At 42.1% G+C, this 24,777-nt stretch overlaps 1 protein-coding gene, 1 non-coding gene and 1 pseudogene across 3 annotated transcripts; 2 read left to right on the top strand and 1 right to left on the bottom strand.

Moving 5' to 3' along the window:
• Positions 1 to 5,700: 5,700 nt before the first annotated feature.
• Positions 5,701 to 9,183, top strand: LOC125001870 (annotated as a pseudogene).
• A 2,609-nt stretch (positions 9,184 to 11,792) lies between these two features.
• trnad-guc lies at positions 11,793 to 11,864 on the bottom strand. Its single transcript has one exon. It is a non-coding gene; the product is annotated as a tRNA-Asp (tRNA).
• Positions 11,865 to 21,522: 9,658 nt separating this feature from the next.
• Positions 21,523 to 24,019, top strand: LOC125001929 (tripartite motif-containing protein 16-like). Of its 2 annotated transcripts, XM_047577273.1 has the most exons (3): positions 21,523 to 21,613; positions 21,994 to 23,550; positions 23,635 to 24,019. In XM_047577273.1, exons 2-3 carry the CDS (start codon positions 22,152 to 22,154, stop codon positions 23,817 to 23,819), a joined length of 1,584 nt encoding a protein of 527 aa, XP_047433229.1. In that variant the 5' UTR covers positions 21,523 to 21,613; positions 21,994 to 22,151; the 3' UTR covers positions 23,820 to 24,019. The 2 variants fall into 2 exon arrangements, with proteins under 2 accessions (XP_047433229.1, XP_047433227.1); XM_047577271.1 differs by having other exon boundaries at positions 21,994 to 24,019.
• The last annotated feature ends 758 nt before the right edge of the window (positions 24,020 to 24,777 follow it).

The raw sequence follows: 24,777 nt of genomic DNA, 5'->3' as shown, positions 1-24,777 counted from the left end.
TGAAGGAAACAGTTTAAATCTATTTTATGTTATTTGGACAAATAAGAAGTGAGTAAACTAAACACAAATAATTCATGGTCAACATAACTTTAATATGTGCAACTGATGTACATATTTTTCTTCTTGTAAATTGAACAGAGTTTTTTTCAGTGTGGGTTTATTGTACCTCAGGCTGCTTTGTTGTTTGATTTTTGTCTGGACCCTGAGGTTTGTTTCCAGGATCTCTTTCTTCTGCAGAGAAGCAGAATGAACAAACAGAAGGATCCTACGAAATCACTAAACAACTGAGTTTGAGATGCATTATTGAGGAACCAGTGAAAATGAACTACTCACCTAATCAGCAGGAAGACAGACAGGAAAATGATGACCAGGAAAAAAAAACTCTTAATGACCCAGCTACTGCTGATTTCACTGAACCTGCGTTAAAATGGAAACACAGCAAAGTAATTTCTGATCATTTCAGGAGTGTCAACTACCACCTCCCTGTGTCTGTGTGGGTTTTCTCCAGATACTCCGGTTTCCTCCCACCTCCAAAGACATGCTAGTTAGGCTGATTGGTGACTCTAAATTGACCCTCGGTGTGAGTGTGAATGGTTGTTTGTCTCTGTGTTAGCCCTGTGATAGACTGGAGACCTGTCCAGCGTGGACCCCCCCTCTCGCCCAATGACAGATGAGATGAAATAGTTAAAATATATAACCAGTTATTGATACTCATCCCCATAGAGGGGATTAGCACACATCTGTTATTGGTCATTTCAAACTGGTACGTTTCCAAACCAAGTGAAAGTTGCTAAGGTCATTCCGCTACACAATCCTGGGAGAAAACACAACTTTACAAACCACAGACGTGTCTTAATACTACAGCAACTCTCAAAAATATAAAGAATGGATACATTTTTGAAAGAAAAAAAAATATTTTCTGAAAGTCAGTATGGGTTTAGGGTTAACAGATCAACATTACAGGCAACAATGGAATGAAAAATAAAGAAAAAAGAAACACGGATAGGATTATTCATCAATTTCAAAAATGTGTTTGATACAATTAACCATAACATACTGTTCAATATGAGATAAGGGGACTGGTATCAGAGTTATCTGAACAGGCGACAACAGTTGGTAAATTTGGGTAATCACTGCTGTATTTGGACATTGCTTGTGGTGTCCTCCAGGGGTCAGTATTGGGCCCCAACTTGTTTATCCTTTACATTTATAAGTTGAAACATTATAAATGAGGAAATGAAAAAAGAAAAAAAAATTGGTTTGACTGGAATAAATTAATGTGATTTGGCAAAAACACAGTAAACACAAAGGTGTGAATAGAAATCGATGGGTTGAGCGAGAGAAGAGAGACCTGCATGTTGTATTTCTAGACCTGGCTAAAGCATTTGGTTCAGTACCTCACTGTTTGTTATGGGAAGCTTTTGATTTTTTTAGAGTTCCAGCCAGTATCAAAGGTCTAGTCAAAGCATATTTTGCAGATATACAGCTCTGCTTCACCACAGCAGAGAATACTACAGCATGAGAGCAGCTGGAGGTAGGCATCATGGCAGGGTGTACAGTCTCTCCACTAGCCTTTACAATGGCAATGGAGGTGATTAATAGGGCCTCGAAATGGGTGGTAGGTGGAGAAAAGCTGCATGGAGGGCTTCATCTCCCCGCAATTAGGGCCTATATGGATGACATGACGACTGTGACGTCAGCTGCTCCATGTACTAGCAGACTGCTGGATAAGATAAACAGCAACTTGCAGTGGACTAGGATGAAAGTGAAGCCGAATAAGTCTCAGAGTATCTCAGTTATTAAAGCAAAGATAGTAAATAAGAGGACTGTTGGGATTTTTTTCAGTGGACAGATGAGACCAAAGTAGAATAGTTTGGTTTAAATGTTTGGGCATCGTCATGTTTGGAGATGAACCAACTCTGCATTCCAGCACCAGAACCTCATCCCTCCATGACACATGGGGCGCTAATGTCCTGGTCTGGACCTGTTCTGCTGCATCTTCTCTTCTTCTAATTTCAGGACACAAACTTCCGCTGATGATTGAAGTAGTTTTTATTAAAAAATGTAGAAAATTATGAAGTTGTGAAGTTGCATGTCTTCAGGGATATTAGACAAAACTTCAAAGCAAAGTAAACTCACAGACTGAAGGAGAGCGGTAATCCTCATGTCCACTGAAAGCACAGGAGATGGTGTCTCCAGGAGAAAAGTTGTCTGTCAAAGTAGAAGTTTGCTGTGTCCTGATTCTCTGTTTGTTCTTGAACCAGACGTAAAGACGACCAGCTGGACTGCAGCTGCTGAGACACTTGAGCTCTGCCTCAGTTTGAGACTGATGGACTGATATTATTCTGGTCACCTGCACCTGCAGAGCTGCACATGACAACACAACAGTAATGTCACATCTGTTTAAATACTCAATGCACAGATACATCCACCTACACAGTTAGAGTTCATCAGTACCTGTGACAGTCAGAGTTGTTCCAGGTAAAACACTTCTCCATTCAAACCGTCGTGTCTTGAATTTGAAGCGATACTCAGATGAATCACTCTCTCTCAGGTTAGTGATTCTCAGAGTGGATCTTCCTGTCTCTGGTTCAAGGACCTGAACACGACCTGAATACTGGGAGTCTTTACTCAGGTCCTTAGGCTGTGAGGGATTCATCCACTGACGACTACGATCAGGACTGAACCAGAACTTTGACTCAGCATCATAATAATAATAATAATGACTGTATGTGGAGGAAATGTCCACTGATGAACCTTTGATGGCTCAGATGCTTCTGTCAGTGTAAGTTGTGAAGGAGGATATTTTCCTCTCCTTCACCCAGGATCTTTATAACGTTTGGAAAGGGTAGTTCACCTACGCACAAATCACACGACAATCTCTCATGTTTTGGATATTTATTTGGTACACAGAGAATAGATATTGATTTCAGCGCTGAGGCTTTGGTCAGTTCACCTTAGGGGTAAAAAGAACCAAAAGCCCCACTTCAGGGACGTACAGTGACCTTATTCTACCTAGACTCTGCCCATAAGACAATGGGGAGGAGTACTGCCTCTCATGTGTCAGTGAGTTTCTATGTGTAGCCGATTAGCTTCATCTGGTCTCCAGCAAGTGAGATATTAGTGTGTGTAATGTGTCCTAGTCTGTGAGCAAGCTGTAGCAAAGCAATAGACAACGATTGTTATGGTGAGATAGCGTAAGTAACTTGAAGTAACTTCCTAATTCTTCCCAAGGTGATACACAGGCTGAAGGCCTTATTAACCCCTTTAAAACCCAACAACAATAAGATTTTTTTTCAGTACCTGCATTGCCCAATAAATTCATTTATTTATTCTGTGAAAATAAAACCACACATAAATGTAAAAACAATGAGAAAATAAAATGTATCCCTATTAATGACCTTTTACTTTTAACCTGTGATATCAGCCAGTGCAGTGGAGTTTGTTTCTGTAAATAGACTGAGATCAGAACTGAACCACCCCAACCAAAGTCTGCACAACAACAAAGTCTGATTGATTACAGTCTCCTTTGATGAGGACAGGCTCGGGATGCACCCTCGTTCTCCTAAAGTCCACCACCATCTCCATGGTCTTGGTGGTGTTGAGGAGCAGGTGGTTGGAGTCGCACCATGTCACAAAGTCCTTGATCAGTTCTCTGGACTGAGAGCAGAGCTCTGAGATGAACCTAAAGTCTGATGTGTACAGGGTGAACAGGACCGGAGAAAGCACAGATTGTTGTGGTGCTCCTGTGCTGCTGACCATAGTGTCAGATCTGCAGTCCCCAAGTCGCACATACTGAGGTCTGTCTGTCAGGTAGTCTGTGATCCAAGTCACCAGGTGTGATTCCACTCCCATCTCTGTCAGTTTGTCCTTGAGGACCAGAGGCTGGACGGTGTTGAAGGCACTGAAGGAAATCCAGAAATGGAATCACAGCACCAATTCCTCTGTCCAGGTGAGAGAGGGACCCGTGAGTTTTTCTTGAAAGTTTTAGTCACTGAAATTTATTTTAAATCAATAGAAAAGTTTACATTTAATGCACAAACTAAAAGTTTAAACTTACAAATAAGACTCTTGAAGAATTTAAAGAGTTGACAGACTGACACCGTCGTCTTATAACAACAGAATGGCTGGATTTACGACTTTATCATAAATCGTTCTCGGCAATAAAATGGAATCAATAATTAACAGTGCGATCAAAAACAAGTCCTGGTCAGTGTCAATCATTAATGTGTGTTTACCTCAGACAATCACAAATGTATTTATTTGCACACAGTGTCCACTTCATTAGGTACACCAGAACCATTTTTTTCCATTCATGAACACCTCTGCATTAAACCAGATTGGTGTGTCTTTATTAACAGGTTATGTACCTCAGTCTTTAAAGATTGCTGTTATTGAAAATGAACTGAAGACCAATATCGGACCTTCCTTTTGTGACCATTTAAGCAGTAAATGGTTTGAAGAGTTTCAGGTTTTAGAGTTGACCATGGAACACAAACAGGTCCAGTTAAATGTACTAACAATCTCCTCATGGCTTTAGACAATGGACTTGTCTCTGTCCTCGTCCTGTTAGATGCTGCATTTGACTCTGTTGATCACGATGTTTTACTACAGAGACTTGACCTTGGCAGGGTGGTTTGGCTCAGCCTTAGAGATAGGGCAAAGCGCTCGGTCACTCGGGAGGAGCTCAGAGTAGAACCGCTGCTCCTCCACGTCGACAGGAGTCAGTTGAGGTGGTTTGGGCATCTGGTGAGGATGCCTCCCAGACGCCTCCCATTAGAGGGGTTCTGGGCAGGTCCCCCCGGAAGGAGCCCAGGACATGATAGAAGGATTATATCTCCTGTCTGACCTGGGAGTTCCTCCAGAGGTTCATTTATGGTTCGCAGATTTAGAGTTATGAAGGTAGGTTGGGTTCAGGTTCAAAGTTTAGCAACGGCCGCTTTATACTATGATAACAAGTCATAAAACTGGTTTAATGATCCAGATTGGTTACATTACTTTATTATTCGACCACCAAAACAAGATAAACTGTCTTTAGAAGAAAATGAAATGCAACCTATGGTTTTAGTTCCATAGTTACAGCCTCATATAGGTGGATTCTAAAAATACCCTTTATTTACACCCAAACAATCAAAAAGGATGTTGATCAAAAAAAGAGAAAAGAATAGTGGATGATGTACAGTTCAATTCAATGGTTCACGAAACCACAACTGCATTATTAGAAAACAAATTTATTTTTTATTTTTGTGTATTTTGTGAGTCTGGGCCTGAGAAAGACCCCAAAGTGTTTCATATCTGTTGCGGTCCAGGCCAGGTAAGCATGAAGCCCAAGAGAGACGGGGGAGCTGGATTTAAATGTGAAGGTGTTGGAAAAGGAGAAGAACTGAGTGAAAACTGGACGTCCAAGCTGAGGCATCTGGTATTAACTCCAACCTGCACTAAAGACTTTTAACTAAAGTGTCATGATGTTCAGACTTTGGCCAAAATTGATTTGATTTGTTTGCTGTGGCTCAGTTGTTCATTTAAAGCTTTGATTAAAATGTTAAACAATAGAAATGAAATAAACAGTGAATGATAAAATCACATTTCAACACACAAGTCATTCATAATTGTTGAATTAGAACAAAATAAAAGACTTCCCTTCACTACTGCCGACCAGGAAATAAACACAGTCCCTCCTTCTTTGTCACGTGTTTAGTTTTATGATGCAACTGTTGATCCAGGTTCAAACCTGCAGCTACTTCCTGCTCTGAAACATTTTTTCTTTTCCTGCTGTGAAGTGAAGCAGTTCCTCCGTGCAGCTACAAACAAGTAAGTAGGCTCTGACCGTTTGTATTCACTCAGTGCGTTTACATGCACATGAAAAAAACGAATTATTGTCTTAAGAGGAGAACCTAAGTGCATGTAAACACATTACTCCGATTAAAATCAGAGTTCTTATTATCCCATTGAGACACCCAGATAATACGATTGGAATTCGATTTTCTCTGGCATGTATACAGTAAATTGCATTTTTCAATTGGATAATGTTATTATGTAACGTAATAGCTCAACTGGAAATCAGGCCGTATTAACGTGGTATTAACCTGCTGAAAAGACACGTATCGCCACCTAGTGTGGACGAAGAGAACAGTTATTCGATTTTCTTGCGCTGCATGTAAACTGGGACAAGGACTGTAGTAAGAAAGTCGAATGTTGGGCATAGCTGGATTAAGTTCTGCATGTAAATGCACTGACTGTAGATTATTTACCTGACTGATGGTAGGTCATTCATTCAGATCAGGAAATCAGATCAAATCAAGAGTTTTAACATTGGCTCCTTTAAACGTTCGACGTTAACGTGGAAAATCTCTTCCAGGACTCTTGGTTGTTCAGCACTAGTTAATAAATGTCAGGATAATAAGAGCAATGTGTGTGTAACTGTAACACGTCTGTGGCGTCTATGACCATGAATGATGTGGATTTTATTGTGATTAGTTTTGTCGTCTGCTCCTCTTCCTGGAACAAGTCAGAGTCTGATAACTCCTCCCTCTTCCTGGAGCAGCTCCACTCATATTTCCTCATGTCTCCTTGTTCCCTCCCCTTTAGATCTCTACATTGAAGATGGGTGTAAGCAGCATGTGGTGAAGTGTGAGAGCTGACAGGCTCCATTCACTGTACAATCACATGTTGTTCAGATCAGAGCTCAGACTAGTTTCACTTCTAGCAAACAGAAACTCACACAGTCGTCGACACTGAGAGGTGAAATGGAGCAGAAAGGAGTTCAGCTGGACAGAGAAACCTTCTCTTGTTCCATCTGTCTGGATCCACTGAAGGATCCTGTGACTACTTCCTGTGGACACAGCTACTGCATGAACTGTATTAAAAGCCACTGGGATGAAGAAGACCAGAAGGGAATCTACAGCTGCCCTCAGTGCAGGAAGACTTTCATACCGAGGCCTGTCCTGGAGAAAAACACCATGTTAGCAGAGTTAGTGGAGCAGCTGAAGAAGACTGGACTCCAAGCAGCTCCAGCTGATCACTGCTATGCTGGACCTGAAGATGTGGCCTGTGACTTCTGCACTGGGAGGAAGCTGAAAGCCTTCAAGTCCTGTCTGGTCTGTTTAGCCTCTTACTGTGAGAAACACCTCCAACCTCACTATGATGCAGCTCCATTAAAGAAACACAAGCTGGTGGAGCCCTCCAAGAAGCTCCAGGAGAACATCTGCTCTCGTCATGATGAGGTGATGAAGATGTTCTGTCGTACTGATCAGCAGAGTATCTGTTATCTCTGCTCTGTGGATGAACATAAAGGCCATGACACAGTCTCAGCTGCAGCAGAAAGGACTGAGAAGCAGAAGGAGGTGGAGGTGATGCTAGAAAACATCGAGCAGACAATCGAGGAGAGACGCAAAGACGTGGAGCTGCTTAGACAGGAGCTGAAGGCCATGGCTCACTCTGCTGATAAAACAGTGGAGGACAGTCGGGAGATCTTCACTGAGATGATCCGTCTCCTCCAGAAAAGAAGCTCTGATGTGGAGCAGCTGGTCAGATCCCAGCAGGAAACTGAAGTGAGTCGAGTCAAAAGATGTTGAGGAGAAGCTGGAGCAGCAGATCACTGAGCTGGAGAGGAAAGGCTCCGAGCTGAAGCAGCTCTTAAAGACAGAGGATCACAACCAGTTTCTACACAACTACCCCTCACTGCCACCACCCAGTGAGTCTACACACTCATCCAGCATCAAGATTCGTCCTCTGAGGAACTTTGATGGCGTGAAAGCAGCTGTGACAGAGACCAGAGAGAAAACTACAGGACATTCTGAGAGAGACATGGACAAACATCTCAGTGACAGTGACTGAAGTGGATGTTTTACTGCCACAACCAGAGCCAAAGACCAGACATGAATTCAGGAAATATTCATGTGAAATCACACTGGATCCAAACACAGCAAACACACGTCTGTTATTATCTGAAGGAAACAGAAAAGTAACAAGAATGAATCAACCTCAGTCTTATTCTGATCATCCAGACAGATTCACCTATTGGAGTCAGGTCCTGAGTAGAGAGAGTCTGACTGGACGTTGTTACTGGGAGGTGGAGAGGAGAGGAGGAGTAGTTGATGTAGTAGTCGCATACAAGAATATCAGCAGAGCAGGAGAGTCATATGAATGTTTGTTTGGATCCAATGACAAATCTTGGTCATTACGTTGTTACACAAACAGTTACACATTTTACCACAACAAAGTCCAAACTCCCGTCTCAGGTCCTGGTTCCTCCAGAGTAGGAGTGTACCTGGATCACAGAGCAGGTCTTCTGTCTTTCTACAGCGTCTCTGAAACCATGACTCTCCTCCACAGAGTCCAGACCACATTCACTCAGCCTCTCTATGCTGGACTCTGGTTACCTCATCATGTTGGAGACACTGCTGAGTTGATGAAAGTGAAATAGACAGAAGTCTCTTCAGGGACAGTTGGTTAAAATGTGTCTTCTAGTCTCCAGGTGGTTTGGTCTCCATGGTTGTAGCTGAGAGCTCATTGTTGTGTCATGTCTTCACTGCTCAGAGATCAGCTGTCAGTCACACTTTGTGGGCGGTACTTTGTCGTCTCCTGGTTTGTTGTTTGCTTGATGTTGGACTTTGTTTGGGTGGCGCTCCTTCCTGTGTCTGTTTAGCCACGGAGGCTCTCACTGCTCACCATGACTTTGATTCACATAAACTGACATTTGTCCACATGAGAATCTGAACTTGTCTGTGCTCTGAACGTCTCATCAACATTTGTGTTGATGTGTTTGTATGTTGTTGTTCCTCTTCCGCTGCATGGGCCTCAACAGAGAAACCAGCAGACCTTCCTTTATCACAGAGATTTAGTTCTGACTTCGGAATGAAAGAAATCTACAATTACATTTCCACTGAGTGGTTTGGAGACCACATGTTGTTGTTGTTGTTGTTGTTGTTGTTGTTGAAATGGATGAAGAGACGAGCTCATGTCAACTGTAGTGATCATGATCATCATCAATCAGGACATCAGTCATTATCTGATTGTACATAGCTGATATTCTGAGTCCAACTAACTGATTGTGTGGATGAAGTGAATCTGTGCATGAAATGACTGAACAAGAGTCATTGATCAGACTTTACTGATTTAATGGGAGAACAAACTGAAGCTTCACATGATGAATAAAGCTGCTGTTTGTCACACATGAACAAATGACCGTCTCCTGTCTTTATTCCAGGATCTCAAACAAAGTCTGTGGAGAAAATGTGGAGCTGACAAAGAAGTAGTGACGTGCATCATATGAAATGATTTAACTTTAATGAGAACTTGAACATGTTCTGATCAACAGGTAAAACAACAGAAACAGAGTCCAGACAGATGTGGACATGAGTGGATGTGTAAAAGTGGCCTTTTATCCCACAGGACCTGAACGCACCAGATCATTTGACAGCTTCTAAATGTGATTTGATCTCCCTGATAACATGTGATGAAGTCAGACTGTGGACAAAGTGAGTTGAGGAGCTTTAACCTCCACTACATCCCTGGTGAGCAGGATGAAGGCGCCCTCTTGTGGTCTTCATCACGTTTCACTTGTTCACCTGCTGTGACGTTTAACTGCAGGAAGACATAAAGAAAGTTGACTGAGCCTTTGGCAGCCTTCAGACTCCATCAGGACAGAGAGATTTACACTCAGAGACACCGTGAACATTTACAGTCTCTGAGCTGAGCTACAGTTGAGTTAAACTTCTTTACAAGTTGACTTTTGAAAGCCTCAGTAGACGAGGAGACTGGTCTGGTGGGAGGAGGACAGTTTGGAGTTTTAGACTCCCCTCAGCAAAAAGTACTTTATTCACGGGTACTACAAGTATAATTATTTTATACTGAACCTGAGGCAGAATACATGAAGTTTACTTTTTATATGCTGCTATATTTTATATACTTAAGAATAGTATAGTGAAGTATACTTGACTTACACTGAAAAGTAAAAAGTCTAAGACTAAGTACCTTAATACTAAGACTTATACTGATACTTTAATACTAAAGCTTTTACTTGTTCAGTATACGTTTTACTACTTTCTGCCACAAAGTACTAATACTTAGTATATGTTGATCTAAGTGCAGAATAAGGTCAAGTCACTGACTTGTGCTTCCATTGAATTAAACCATCCTTCATGCGTCTTTGACATGTGTGTTAACTGTGGTTTTATTTATTTATCAACAGCTCCATGATTGAAAAGGAGCAGCAACAATAAAATGTTTCTTATATTTTTCTGACCTCTACTTGAACAGTTAAAAGAAAAAATAGATTTTCGGTAGCCTACTACACCAACAACACAAATAAACCAAACAAAAAATAAACAATAACCCATACAAGTACAAATTTACAAGCTCAAAACAATTCATCATTAACATCCAGTTTTTTTCTACATTCATACATTTTTTAAATCCTGTAGTTAATTCCATGTTTTTACTCAAACAACCAAAATGCACATTTGTTTTAAAGTAGTCTGAGCAACTTGGTGCTTAAAATCAAATCTTCTTCTATGATTTTCATCTTCTGAAGTGAACACAAACAGCTTTTGCAGGTTTTCTGGTTAAACTCTGATTTTGGCTTTGAACATAATTAGTAATGTCTGAAGTTCTATCATCTCTGTGAGTTTCAATAACCCTGATGTAATAAATAAACTATTGGTGTGTCTCTAAATTTAACTTTGTGGACAATTCAGATGTTTTCAGCAATAAGAACAAAGGCATTATATTGCTCATTTATATTTACCACACTTCTGCACAATAACTCAAGAGAGGCAATATAAGTGAACAGTACAACATTCTCATTGTTTTAAAAACTAAAACATACTTGACTTTTTTAACATATGATACATGTGACTTCCATGTCAGGTTTTCATCCATTATGATTCACAACAACCTAAACTCTGATACCTTCTCAATATTAACTCCATCACTGTATAATGAAACTTCATCTTTACTTCTTTTACACAAAAACATAAACTTAGTTTTTATCAGATTTAACAATAACTTATTTTCATCAGACCAAATTATTTGAAGTTTCATCATTTCACTCTCAGTATTTTCAGATAATGTTTCTAAGTTGTTTCCCGAACAGTAGAAATTTGTGTCGTCTGCAAACAAAATGAACCGTAACAATTTAGAAACTTCACAAATGTCATTGACATATGAAATAAAAAGTTTCGGCCCCAAAACCGAACCTTGTGGGACGCCACAGTAGTAATAGTAGTAGTAATGAGTAATTTTCTGTATGTTCATGTGTTTAATAATGTCTGATGAATGAGTTATGTAGCCGCCTTATTCTCAGCATGTTTCTGCAGATGAACAGCGCCACACTGTGGACAGAAGTGATACTGCATTTTGCTCTTTGGCCTCGAACAGTCGTTTACAGAGGTGGGTAGAGTTGACAAAAATTGTACTCAAGTAAAAGTACTGTTACTTCAGAATAACATGACTCAAGTAAAAGTAAAAAGCAGTCATCCAAATAATTACCTGAGTAAGAGTAAATAAAAGTACTTGGTGAAAAAACTACTCAAGTACTGAGTAACTGTTGAGTAACGTCTGATTTATTTGTTAACACAAGCGTTCAATCAGACAGACCAAAATACAAAATAATCATCTTTAGGCTAATTAGAGTTAATCCAATCAATAAAATAAATTAAAATTAATTAATTACAAAGTAGCTTAAATTAAAATAATAAAACCTAACTATATGTATTACATCATGAATAGCAGTGGCAGTGGTTTTAGGAGTGTGAAAATAACAATGTCTTGTTCAAGCAATAACATGTAAACTCCCCGTCGGGGAATCGAACCCCGGTCTTCCACGTGACAGGCGGAGATACTGTCCACTATACTAACAAGGAAGTGATGCCAACATCACAACAAGTTAAGGATCCGTGCGCAGTGATGAAATTATACACAATAATGTGTACATACGGTACCTATTTGCTCACCCAGCCAAATAACTGAACAGTTTTCTCAATAACAGTACGCAGAGAGCTTCATGGAACGGGTGGAGCCAAAACTTGCCTTCTCATCCAACATCAGTGTCTGATCTCACAAAAGTGCTTCTGGAAGAATGGTCAAAAATTCCCGTAAACACACTCCTAAGCCTTGTGAAAAAAAGCCACACTGGACACTTCCCCTCACCCTGGAAGATCGCGCTTGTCACCATGATCAAACTGACTTTCCAAACAACATGACCTGGACCAAAAGCATCAACAGCCTGGAACATGCAAACAACAGACTCAACCTTAAAGCCCTCTGTGGCAAACATGGTGCATCACCCTCAACAGTGATCAAAGTCCTTCTATCATACAACCAACCACAACCACTACATACAATCCAGAACAAAGCATCAAAACTGGCAGAGACTGATTGCACCCGATTCTATATTTTTGAACCTGAAAGGCCTCAGTGACACGTAGGAGGAAAACGGTCTGCGTTTACAGGGACGAAGGCAGCCAGAGCCACCTGCAACCCCTCATTCAAAGCCAGTCAGCAATAATGACGAGCGGAAGCAGCAGTGGTAGCATTAGCAGTGGCGCTGATCATGAATAGATGGATCATGAATAACGTGAAAGATGATCAACGAGACCAGAGTTTATTCACAATAATGCCACAATTATGTCTCTGCTGGACCTCTGCGGGACCACCTCCCTTTTCAATGAAGTTTTTAAATTTGTGATGAAAAGTTTAGGATCACCTTCTCATTCAGTGTAAGAGAGGGGTCACAGGACACCATAGGGGGTGTGACTCAGGTCATCACAAACACTGGTGAATAATACACAAAAAACTGAAATATTTCCAAACATAAAAAAAAAAAGTGGATTTTTATTAGGGGGGTTAGTAGAGCCTTGGACATGTCAATTATTAGTAGCAACATTGATTTTGATGGGTTTTTATTTTTTTTGTAGTGCCCGATTAAAAAATAAAATCACTCCCATTAAGACCCATTGAAAATCCATAGAAACAACTACTGCAAGCTGCACTTTGGCTTTTTTCACCTTCAGAGATCTCTCTGTCTTTCAAGCAACAGGATAAATGATATAGTTGGAAAACCCTAAATTACACACATGCATGCAAAGACACACACACACACACACACACACACACAGACACCTAGGTCAATGCAGAGATCATGATGAACCCACTCGTCGCCATGACCTAACAATGTCCTTTTTTTTTTTTTTTTGTGTGTCATAACAAAGTTGGGAGCTGCAAATCACAGTAGGACAACAGTTACATTAGTTCAGTGCTTTCCACACATGCAGCAGGTGTTGGTAGCCTTCCTCCTTTGACCAGTGTAGTGCAAGCCTGATACAGGCTCTGTCTACCCTTCCTGGGGCCCTCAGACTACTGCCACCCTGGTGGCAATGGGCTCTCAGCTACAACCATGGAGACCAAATCACCTGGAGACTAGAAGACACATTTTAACCAACTGTCCCTGAAGAGACTTCTGTCTATTTTACTTTAATCAACTCAGCAGTGGATCCAACATATTTAAATAACCAGAGTCCAGCATAGAGAGGCTGAGTGAATGTGGTCTGGACTCTGTGGAGGAGAGTCATGGTTTCAGAGACGCTGTAGAAAGACAGAAGACCTGCTCTGTGATCCAGGTACACTCCTACTCTGGAGGAACCAGGACCTGAGACGGGAGTTTGGACGTTGTTGTGGTGAAATTCATAACTGTTTGTGTAACGACGTAATGACCAAGATTTGTCATTTAGTCCATGTCCACATTCATAAACATAACTCACTGGAAAAATCTCTTATCCGACTACATCTCAATGGAAGACTTCAATCAACAGCTTGCAAAAGAATCTCTGTCTATTTGGTCACCACTCATTTTCTCTTCACAAAACAGTCCCTCATGATGCCTGAGAGCCAATTCCACTAGAAGCATCAATATCATTACATCAAGTCTCTGCATCTTACCACAAAAACACACCTGTAGCTCCAGTTATTGTATGATATTGTTTTATGTAGATAGTATCTTCACTAATAAATTATAGTTTACCAATGTTCCTCTACATTTTTAGTTTTTCTCTCTTATTTTTCTCCTTCCACTGCCTCTCTCCAATAATTCCTTGCTGTCGTTATTGTTAATGCTATTTCCATTATTATTATTATAATAACCAACTAACCCTATAGCAAATGAGGGGGAGGAGGAGCGACAGATATAAATATGATGGTTACTATTACTGTGACTATATTTGCTACCTGCTAATATTAAGGCCTCGGGTCCCTGTGGGGCTGCACCCGATGGACCCTTGCCTGGGGTGTCTTGGCTGCTCCCAGCCTCTGGCCCTTCCCCTCTCTGCCCTGGAAGGCTCGCATGCAGGCGGCGGGCACGGCAACCTCCATCTTGTTTTTTAATGCATCACACACGCCCTGTTTTTAATGCACTACATTCATTCACAAATACAAACAGGCAACATCAGCAACTACAAACAAACAACAAACAAACACGCGGGCCCCGGTGGGGGGCGGGGGGCAGGGGCTGGAGGGTGCGGGGGCCCTCGGGCTGGTTCCCGGTGGGTCAGCGGGGGCCCGGGAAACCACATTGAAGTGATTAGGAATAGACTGAATAAACAAATCAAACAAATCCTTCCTCCTCCCCCTCCACTGTCTCTCACTGTCCTTCACTTTCAGTGGTTGCTGTCGCTAGAATTGTTGGTTGTTTTGTGTCTGTTGGTTTTGTTTGTTTTGTTTATTATCATTATTGCTTTCTTTGTTTGCTGCTTATTGATGGAGGCATTGTTTTGCTTCGTGTGTTCATTGTATATCCTTGCTATAGTATGGACAACAATGTGATGATTATTATTGTTCCTGTGTTGTTGTGTTGACTGGTGAACATGCAGGTTGTGATAGGTCCCACACACACACACACACACACACACACACACACACAAATACACATTGTTCGTGTCTTCTTTGTTGTTCATGTTTGTATTGTATGTATTGTATTTAAAAAAAAAAAAATGAAAATAAAAAAATATATATTTTTTATCAATCTCATGTAATATTCTAATTTTCTGAGACACTGTGTTTTTTCATTATCTGTGTGTCATGATTACGTCCTGTATCATGTTTTGAGTTTCCCGTTTTATTTTGTTAAGTTTCAGATTTCCTGTCTGTGTTTCCTCGTGTGTGTCCCTTGATTGTTAATCGGTTTCTCCAGGTGTCATTGCCCTGATCTGTCTCACCTGTGTCTTGTCGTCCCTGAGCCCTCTTGTGTATTTATGGCCCTACTTTCCCTTTGTTCCTCGTCTCATGGTTGATGTTACTTTCTGATGTTGTCTCCGCACCACGTCCATGATTCTTTCTTTGATTTTTACATGTTGGATTACCTGCCGCACGCAGCGCTTTTTGTTCCTGTTTGTTTTCATTAAAAACCTCTTTATCCCGGATTCAGTGCCTCCTCCTCAACTGTCCTGCATTTGGGTCCTACCTCACCCTCTACAACCCTGACACTGTGAGCCATGATCATGAAGATTACAACACACAAAGGCTTGAAATATTTCACTCATGTGTAATGAATCTAGATAATATATGAGTTTCACTTTCTGAAGTGACAAAATACTGAACTTTTTCACGATATTGTAATTTTTTGAGATGTAGCTGTTGCCACTTGTTGAAACACTGCATGACAACACACTCACTTGCTGCTTTCGATTGCTTGTTAACACAAATAGATAATCAGCCAATCACGTTGCTGCAATTCACTGCATTTTGGCATGTAGAGGTTAATCATGACAACTTGTTGAAGTTCAAACTGAGCATCAGAATGAGGAAGAAAGAGGATCTAAGTGACTTTGAACGTGGTCTGGTTGTTGGTGCCAGACGGGCTGGTCTGAGTGTTTCAGAAACTGATCTACTGGGATTTTCACACACAACCATCTCTAGGGTTTACAGAGAATGGTCCGAAAAAGAGACAATGTCCAGTGAGCGGCTGTTGTGTGGATGAAAATGCCTTGTTGATGTGAGAGGTCAGAGGAGAATGGGCAAACTGGTTGGAGATGATAGAAAGGCAACAGTGACTCAAATAACCACTGGTTCTTGTTGCGTTTTCTTCTTTGCATGAAAAGTGTTGTATAAATAAAGTGTGATTTGATTTGATTGGAGCAATGTTTCCTGCGTTTTACTGGTCCTTTGTTGGCTTGGGGTGAACTTTTGGCTGGAAATGTAGCTTGTCACCACGTGGTTTGTGTGTACTGTGATGTCCTGTCCTCGTGTGATGTGAGCTGTCCCTTTTAACGCTATAGCACATAGTGCTCTGGTGCAGCTAGGACGGCCTTTCTCCACTGGTTCTAATTTACTGCTATAATGTGAAGGAAAAACTTCATTATTATATCATGTTAAACAGGTCTCTTTGACCTAGTCTTGTTTGTGTTCCTTCCACAGACAAAACAGGGTCTACAAGGTCAGCTGGACAGACCGACGGCCGCCACAGATGGTGGTAGCCAGTGGTTGACCTCCCACCTACATTCTCATCTTATATTCCTCCTGGCATGAGGGTAGTAGTACTTCAAATACCACAACAGGACTAAGGCCTCATGAGGTATTAATGGGTCGGCCTATGTCCACAGGAGCAAGTCCACCTTTGACCCCACACAAAGTGGCTCTGATGTGGACCGATGATTATATGACTGAGTGTGTGAAATGTTTGACTGAGGTCTCACCAAAGTTTCCTTCACAGGTTTCTGACAGGCTCCCGAAACCCTCTGAGGAACCAGTTCATCCATTTCAGTGTGGTGATCTTGTGGCTCGGTGGTTAGCGCTGATGCCTCCACCCAGCGGCTTGTCAGTCACATGGGACCTCACATGTCAGGGAAACCAGACTCTCCCTCAAACGTTCTTGTCTTTGAGGCTCAACATCTCCTTCATTATGTAACAACTGTGAAAAGGAAGTGAATGTAACTAATGGCATCAAAGTACTGCAGGGAAAACGCTGACTCAGTGTTTGACGTGAGAAGTTTGTTGAAGGTTTGTGAATGGGATTCTAACCCAATGACCCTCAGTGGTTTTATACTTTGCTACTTACACATTGGCTCCAGTTCAGAGTCGGTGGCTACGTCCATCTTTTATTAAGCCTGTGTGAGAAACACTGAATGTAAATATAGCTTCTGTTCTTTTAAAAATCTATGAAACTCAGCAGGGCGCCTTTAAGAAATGACTTCAGTGACGACTAAATGTCTATTTATGTGTGAACACACACAAAATAAAATAATGTGTTAGACTGAGTCTTAGTCTCAGACACATTCATGCAGTTTAGATTGAGTGTGGAGCATCTGATGATGCCAACGTCAGCTGACATGATTCAGATGAGATTTTCTAACTGAGGAACATTGTGTAATGTCTGTGTCTATGATCCTCGTGTGTTTTGTGGCCTTTAAGTGACCGCTGCAATACTGTGGTCATCGTCCTGGGAGACTGCATGGGCCTGGCTCTCGTGTATCAGCTGTCGCGTGAAGAACTGATGAACCCACAGGGAGTGACAGGGTCAGTTTCTACATGACTCTTTTTAACCCTGGAGGGTCACTGTGGACATTCTGGGTTCCTCTAATTTAATCATCTCTGCATTTCCTACAGAGAAAGACTGAAACATGTTGTGATCTGTGTGTTGTGTGTGTGTCCCTTCAGCAGTATAGATGTAGTTGATGGAGGCTGTTAACGCTGTGTCTTTGTGTTGTAAACCTTGGTAGATGTTAAGTTCATTGTAACTGGACTGAAGACTCCACCTGTTCCTGTGGAGCTCGGTGAACATTTAAAATTCTTTCTCATGCATTTAAATACTTACATGTAGAAGGAGGCTGATCCTGAACAGCAGGAACTCTGCAGACGTCCTGTCTATTTAAACGCAGGATAAAGAGCAGAAAGTGAGAAGCAGGACAACAGATATTTGTTGTAGAATCCCACACAGGCTTCACACTTTGTTTTAGTCCATCCTCTCAAGTTAATTTGCACCTTTTTCCAGATCAGACACAAACTGTTCTCCTTTGGCTTAGCCTCAAACATGGTCTGGTATTTTCTAGATAAAAGCTTGATCTGAAATAAATCTAAAATAAAAAAGAAACTTGCAGTTTCAGAAGATATGTGTCGTGGAGCGAAATATAAAGTTGAAAACCTTTCAGCATCCTACCGGAATATAAAATGTCCCTGAGATGATTTCACCGTTACAGGTATAGTGATGGGTAGATGAGGCCTCGTGAAGCGTTGCGGCACATTACTCAAACTGTGTTTGATACTGTATCGGTGCTGTGTCACTGTGTTGCTCAATACTGACACCTGCTGGATTTTAATCGTCATTACAGAGACTCAACTGGTTTACTGACTCAATGACCGAGTATATACAATAACATTGTTTAAGTTACTGTATTATATTTCGTGTACTATATTATTTTATGTCTTAATCTAAGCTTAAAATATCTATGATTTTTTTTTTTAATGTATAGGGAATATTTCTTTCTCTGCCAGCCAGGTATCTGGACCTCAATAATTGAATCGGCTGTGGTGTTGGTTATTTAAAAAACAACAAATTGGCATTTTGGTTTTTAGTCATCAATTACAAATCAGTACAAGATTTGTAAGAACGTAAATGCACAAATAAGCTGATAAAAACTGAATAATTAGGAGGGCGAAGAGCGGTACATAAAATAAGAGCAGGAGAATAAATAACAAAAAGGATAAAAATTGCAAAAGTGAGTAAAAAAACTGCATATTATATTACAATGGCAGGTCTGCTGCCAGTAACAGGAGAGAGATGGATTGTGGAAAATAATATCAAGACCAATATGTAAAAAAAAAACTGTAAAACAGCAGATAAAGTATGACAAATAAATAAATAAAGTGAGACGTGGTTAAAAAATTAAAATTAAAAGTGACATTGAAGTTAAAGTGACATAGTAGTATTGCACAAGAGGTCATGTGATGTTGCACTTGAGTGTAACACAGGAGGCTTAAGTTATTGTAACCGTCGTACAGTTCTTAGAGTTCAGGAGGAGAATAACATTGGGAACAAAGGTTGCTCTCCTCCTCTGGGTCTTACAGGCCGGACATCGGAACCTGCGACCAGACGGCAGCAGCTCAAATGCCGGAAACAGAGCATGAGTTGAGTCCTTGAGAATTCGACGAGCCAGGCCGCTCGCCTGCTGCTCGTACACAGTGCTCAGGTGGTGAGCAGGGAGTCCAATAGTCTTACAACACACCTTGACAATGTTATGCAGGCGGTTCCTATCCTGAACAGTTACGGAGTGATACCAGCAGCACATGGAGAAAGTTAAAACACTTTCAACGAATGTGTAATAGAATGTCAGCAATATGTTCTTACTGACAGAAAAAGAGTTCAGTTTCCTTCGTAGGTTCATCCTCTGGTGGCACTTCCTCAGGATCCCTTCGGTGTTGGAAGAGAACCTCAGTTGGCAGTGCAGGATGGTTCCCAGGTATCTGTATTCCCCAACTGTCTCGACCGGAGAACCGTGGACCATAGTGGTGACAGCTGCCGCCAGTTCCCTTTGGCTGCTGGAGAAGGTCACCACCATCTCCCTCGTTTTGCTGACATTCAGCTCCAGGCAGGAAGAGTCACACCACTCTGTGAACTGCTGCAGAGCGGGTCCATGGTGGAGGGAGGGACCGGACAGGAGGGACAGGAGAACTGTGTCGTCAGCAAACTTCACCAGGTGACAGTTGGGGTGCGTTGATCTGCACTTCGTCGGTGTACAGGATGAAGAGCAGCGGAGAAAGCACACAGCCTTGTGGGGAGCCAGTGGAGGTGGTGAGGAGATCAGACAGGTTATTGTTGGTTGGTCAGAAAGTCCAGGATCCAGAGGATGAGCTGGCTGCTCAAGTTGAAGTTCTGCTGGAGTCTCTCTGCCAGGATGTGCGGTTGCAGGGTGTTGAAGGCCGAGGAGAAGTCAGCAAACAGGAGTCTGGTGGAGGTGTTGGGAAGCTCCAGGTGTCTGTGGATGGTGTCGATGATGAAGGCTTTGGCATCGCCGACACCTTTGCGGCTTTGATGTGCAAATTGGAGCGGGTCGAGTTGTGAGTTGGTCAGAATGAGAATGTGTTGCCTGAATAGCCTCTCCATAGCCTTCATCACCTGGGAGCAGAGGGCCACTGGGCGCAGGTCGTTCAGGGCCCTGGGGGGGCTTCTCTTGGGAATGGGGATGATGGTTGAGTGTTTCCAACATTTGAGGACAGTTTCTGTGCTGATGGAGGTCTGGAACAGTTTCTGGAAGACACTCACTAACTGGTCCGCACAGTGACTGAGGACCCGACCACTGATGTTATCGGCTCCAGGTGCATTGTTAGCTTTGGATCTCTGACCAAAGTTTAAAGTTGTAAGTTGTTCACACGCAGGCGAGACACGAGGAGGAGGAGGAGGAGGAGGAGGAGGAGGGTTGAGTTGTTCACTGATGTGAAATAAATTGATTAATGCACTTTTTCAACATGTGGATTCAAGTCCGAGTGAAGTCACAGTCATTGGTGTTAAAGTTCAAGTCAAGATGTAAGTCTTTTTATATGTTGTCGAGTCTAATGTCATCAAATTAACGAGTGTTAGTTGCTATGGAAACGACGGATTTGAATGACGTCAAAGGCGGCGACGTCACGATGGCGTAACGTCACAGCAGGAGCCGAGGTTTTAAATAGAGGCTCTCTGGTGATGGCCTTCAACATCCTCTCTCATCCAGAGGACAAAGGGCCCCAATGACCACGAGGAAGGAGGGAAGCCCGGATCTCTGCAGCCGCACCGTTGACATGGAAGCTCAAGGCTCGTCTCAACACCGCTGACCAGATGCCTCGGACACAGGCCGAAGCAACGCCATGTCAGCTGTTCCCCGGCCAAGAGACCCGATAGGCTCCCTCTGGAGTGTCGGCTCTTCCTGTTGTGTCTTCTGAAGGAGTCGGAGGATGTTGGCCGACGGAGGCCCTGTGTTTTTACAGGGGGATCATTGTTTCTTTTTTTAATCAGTTCTCCTCCAAACACACAAAATATCAACGTTGGGCGCCAGACAGGATTCACACTGTCAGAAAAGTAATTTATAGTTTTATATTCATGAAGATAATTGGAGAGGCAAGAAAAAGACCCAGATATTGCCTCGCTACAAAATTAACACCACAAGGAAAACAAAGAAAATCAGTTCAGGGATTAACATTTCTTTTAAGTACAACAAAGGTTGATTAAAGCTTCAATCCTCAGATATTCACATACATCAGTAAGAAAACAAAGAAAATCAGTTCAGTTTTTTCATCTAAAGTGTCATGATGTTCAGACTTTGGCCTGAATTAATTTGATTTGTTTGCTGTGGCTCAGTTGTTCATTTAAAACTTTGATTCAAACGTTAAACAATAGAAATGAAATAAACAGTGAATGATAAAATCACATTTCAACACATAAATCATTCATAATTGTTGAATTAGAACAAAATAAAAGACTTCCCTTCACTACTGCCGACCAGGAAATAAACACAGTCCCTCCTTCTTTGTCACGTGTTTAGTTTTATGATGCAACTATTGATCCAGGTTCAAACCTGCAGCTACTTCCTCCTCTGAAACATTTTTTCTTTTCCTGCCGTGAAGTGAAGCAGTTCCTCCGTGCAGCTACAAACAAGTAAGTAGGCTCTGACCGTTTGTATTCACTGTAGATTATTTACCTGACTGATGGTAGGTCATTCATTCAGATCAGGAAATCAGATCAAATCAAGAGTTTTAACATTGGCTCCTTTAAACGTTCAACGTTAACGTGGAAAATCTCTTCCAGGACTCTTGGTTGTTCAGCACTAGTGAATAAATGTCAGGATAATAAGAGCAATGTGTGTGTAACTGTAACACGTCTGTGGCGTCTATGACCATGAATGATGTGGATTTTATTGTGATTAGTTTTGTCGTCTGCTCCTCTTCCTGGAACAAGTCAGAGTCTGATAACTCCTCCCTCTTCCTGGAGCAGCTCCACTCATATTTCCTCATGTCTCCTTGTTCCCTCCCCTTTAGATCTCTACATTGAAGATGGGTGTAAGCAGCATGTGGTGAAGTGTGAGAGCTGACAGGCTCCATTCACTGTACAATCACATGTTGTTCAGATCAGAGCTCAGACTAGTTTCACTTCTAGCAAACAGAAACTCACACAGTCGTCGACACTGAGAGGTGAAATGGAGCAGAAAGGAGTTCAGCTGGACAGAGAAACCTTCTCTTGTTCCATCTGTCTGGATCCACTGAAGGATCCTGTGTCTATTCCCTGTGGACACAACTACTGCATGAACTGTATTAAAAGCCACTGGGATGAAGAAGACCAGAAGGGAATCTACAGCTGCCCTCAGTGCAGGAAGACTTTCATACCGAGGCCTGTCCTGGAGAAAAACACCATGTTAGCAGAGTTAGTGGAGCAGCTGAAGAAGACTGGACTCCAAGCTGCTCCAGCTGATCACTGCTATGCTGGACCTGAAGATGTGGCCTGTGATGTCTGCACTGGGAGGAAGCTGAAAGCCTTCAAGTCCTGTCTGGTCTGTTTGGTTTCTTACTGTGAGAAACACCTCCAACCTCACTATGATGTAGCTCCATTAAAGAAACACAAGCTGGTGGAGCCCTCCAAGAAGCTCCAGGAGAACATCTGCTCTCGTCATGATGAGGTGATGAAGATGTTCTGTCGTACTGATCAGCAGAGTATCTGTTATCTCTGCTCTGTGGATGAACATAAAGGCCACGACACAGTCTCAGCTGCAGCAGAAAGGACTGAGAAGCAGAAGGAGGTGGAGGTGATGCTAGAAAACATCCAGCAGACGATCCAGGAGAGACGCAAAGACGTGGAGCTGCTTAGACAGGAGCTGAAGGCCATGGCTCACTCTGCTGATAAAACAGTGGAGGACAGTCGGGAGATCTTCACTGAGATGATCCGTCTCCTCCAGAAAAGAAGCTCTGATGTGGAGCAGCTGGTCAGATCCCAGCAGGAAACTGAAGAGAGTCGAGTCAAAGATGTTGAGGAGAAGCTGGAGCAGCAGATCACTGAGCTGGAGAGGAAAGGCTCCGAGCTGAAGCAGCTCTTAAACACAGAGGATCACAACCAGTTTCTACACAACTACCCCTCACTGCCACCACCCAGTGAGTCTACACACTCATCCAGCATCAAGATTCGTCCTCTGAGGAACTTTGATGGCGTGAAAGCAGCTGTGACAGAGACCAGAGAGAAACTACAGGACATTCTGAGAGAGACATGGACAAACATCTCAGTGACAGTGACTGAAGTGGATGTTTTACTGCCACAACCAGAGCCAAAGACCAGAGATGAATTCTGGAAATATTCATGTGAAATCACACTGGATCCAAACACAGCAAACACACGTCTGTTATTATCTGAGGGGAACAGAAAAGTTACATTTATGAAACAACATCAGTCTTATTCTGATCATCCAGACAGATTCACTGCTAATTGGCAGGTCCTGAGTAGAGAGAGTCTGACTGGACGTTGTTACTGGGAGGTGGAGTGGAGAGGAGGAGTTTATGTAGCAGTCGCATACAAGAATATCAGCAGAGCAGGGAATGAATGTAGATTTGGTTTCAATGACAAATCTTGGTCATTACGTTGTTACAGAAACAGTTACATATTTTTCCACAACAAAGTCCAAACTCCCGTCTCAGGTCCTGGTTCCTCCAGAGTAGGAGTGTACCTGGATCACAGAGCAGGTCTTCTGTCTTTCTACAGCGTCTCTGAAACCATGACTCTCCTCCACAGAGTCCAGACCCCATTCACTCAGCCTCTCTATGCTGGACTTGGGTTATTTTATGATGTTGGAGACACTGCTGAGTTGATGAAAGTGAAATAGACAGAAGTCTCTTCAGGGACAGTTGGTTAAAATGTGTCTTCTAGTCTCCAGGTGATTTGGTCTCCATGGTTGTAGCTGAGAGCTCATTGTTGTGTCATGTCTTCACTGCTCAGAGATCAGCTGTCAGTCACACTTTGTGGGCGGTACTTTGTGGTCTCCTGGTTTGTTGTTTGCTTGATGTTGGACTTTGTTTGGGTGGCGCTCCTTCCTGTGTCTGTTTAGCCACGGAGGCTCTCACTGCTCACCATGACTTTGATTCACATAAACTGACATTTGTCCACATGAGAATCTGAACTTGTCTGTGCTCTGAACGTCTCATCAACATTTGTGTGTTGACGTGTTTGTATGTTGTTGTTCCTCTTCCGCTGCATGGGCCTCAACAGAGAAACCAGCAGACCTTCCTTTATCACAGAGATTTAGTTCTGACTTTGGAAAGAAAGAAATCTACAATTACATTTCCACTGAGTGGTTTGGAGACCACATGTTGTTGTTGTTGTTGTTGTTGTTGTTGTTGTTGTTGATGAAATGGATGAAGAGACGAGCTCATGTCAACTGTAGTGATCATGATCATCATCAATCAGGACATCAGTCATTATCTGATTGTACATAGCTGATATTCTGAGTCCAACTAACTGATTGTGTGGATGAAGTGAATCTGTGCATGAAATCACTGAACAAGAGTCATTGATCAGACTTTACTGATTTAATGGGAGAACAAACTGAAGCTTCACATGATGAATAAAGCTGCTGTTTGTCACACATGAACAAATGACCGTCTCCTGTCTTTATTCCAGGATCTCAGCATTTTGCATTTGGTTCTTTTTTATTGCATTTTTTTATTCTTTTTCTTTTTGAATCAAATAGTCCCTTAAGTTGACAGCCTTGTGTTTTCTGTTCAACTTTCTGCCATCTCTGTCTGTCTGTGTTCTCTGAGCCCTGTTTACATGGAGGAAGATGA

Source organism: Mugil cephalus, chromosome 2, assembly GCF_022458985.1.
Source record: "Mugil cephalus isolate CIBA_MC_2020 chromosome 2, CIBA_Mcephalus_1.1, whole genome shotgun sequence".
NCBI classification, from domain to species: Eukaryota; Metazoa; Chordata; class Actinopteri; order Mugiliformes; family Mugilidae; genus Mugil; species Mugil cephalus.
This window is presented reverse-complemented; position numbering and strand designations above follow the sequence as displayed.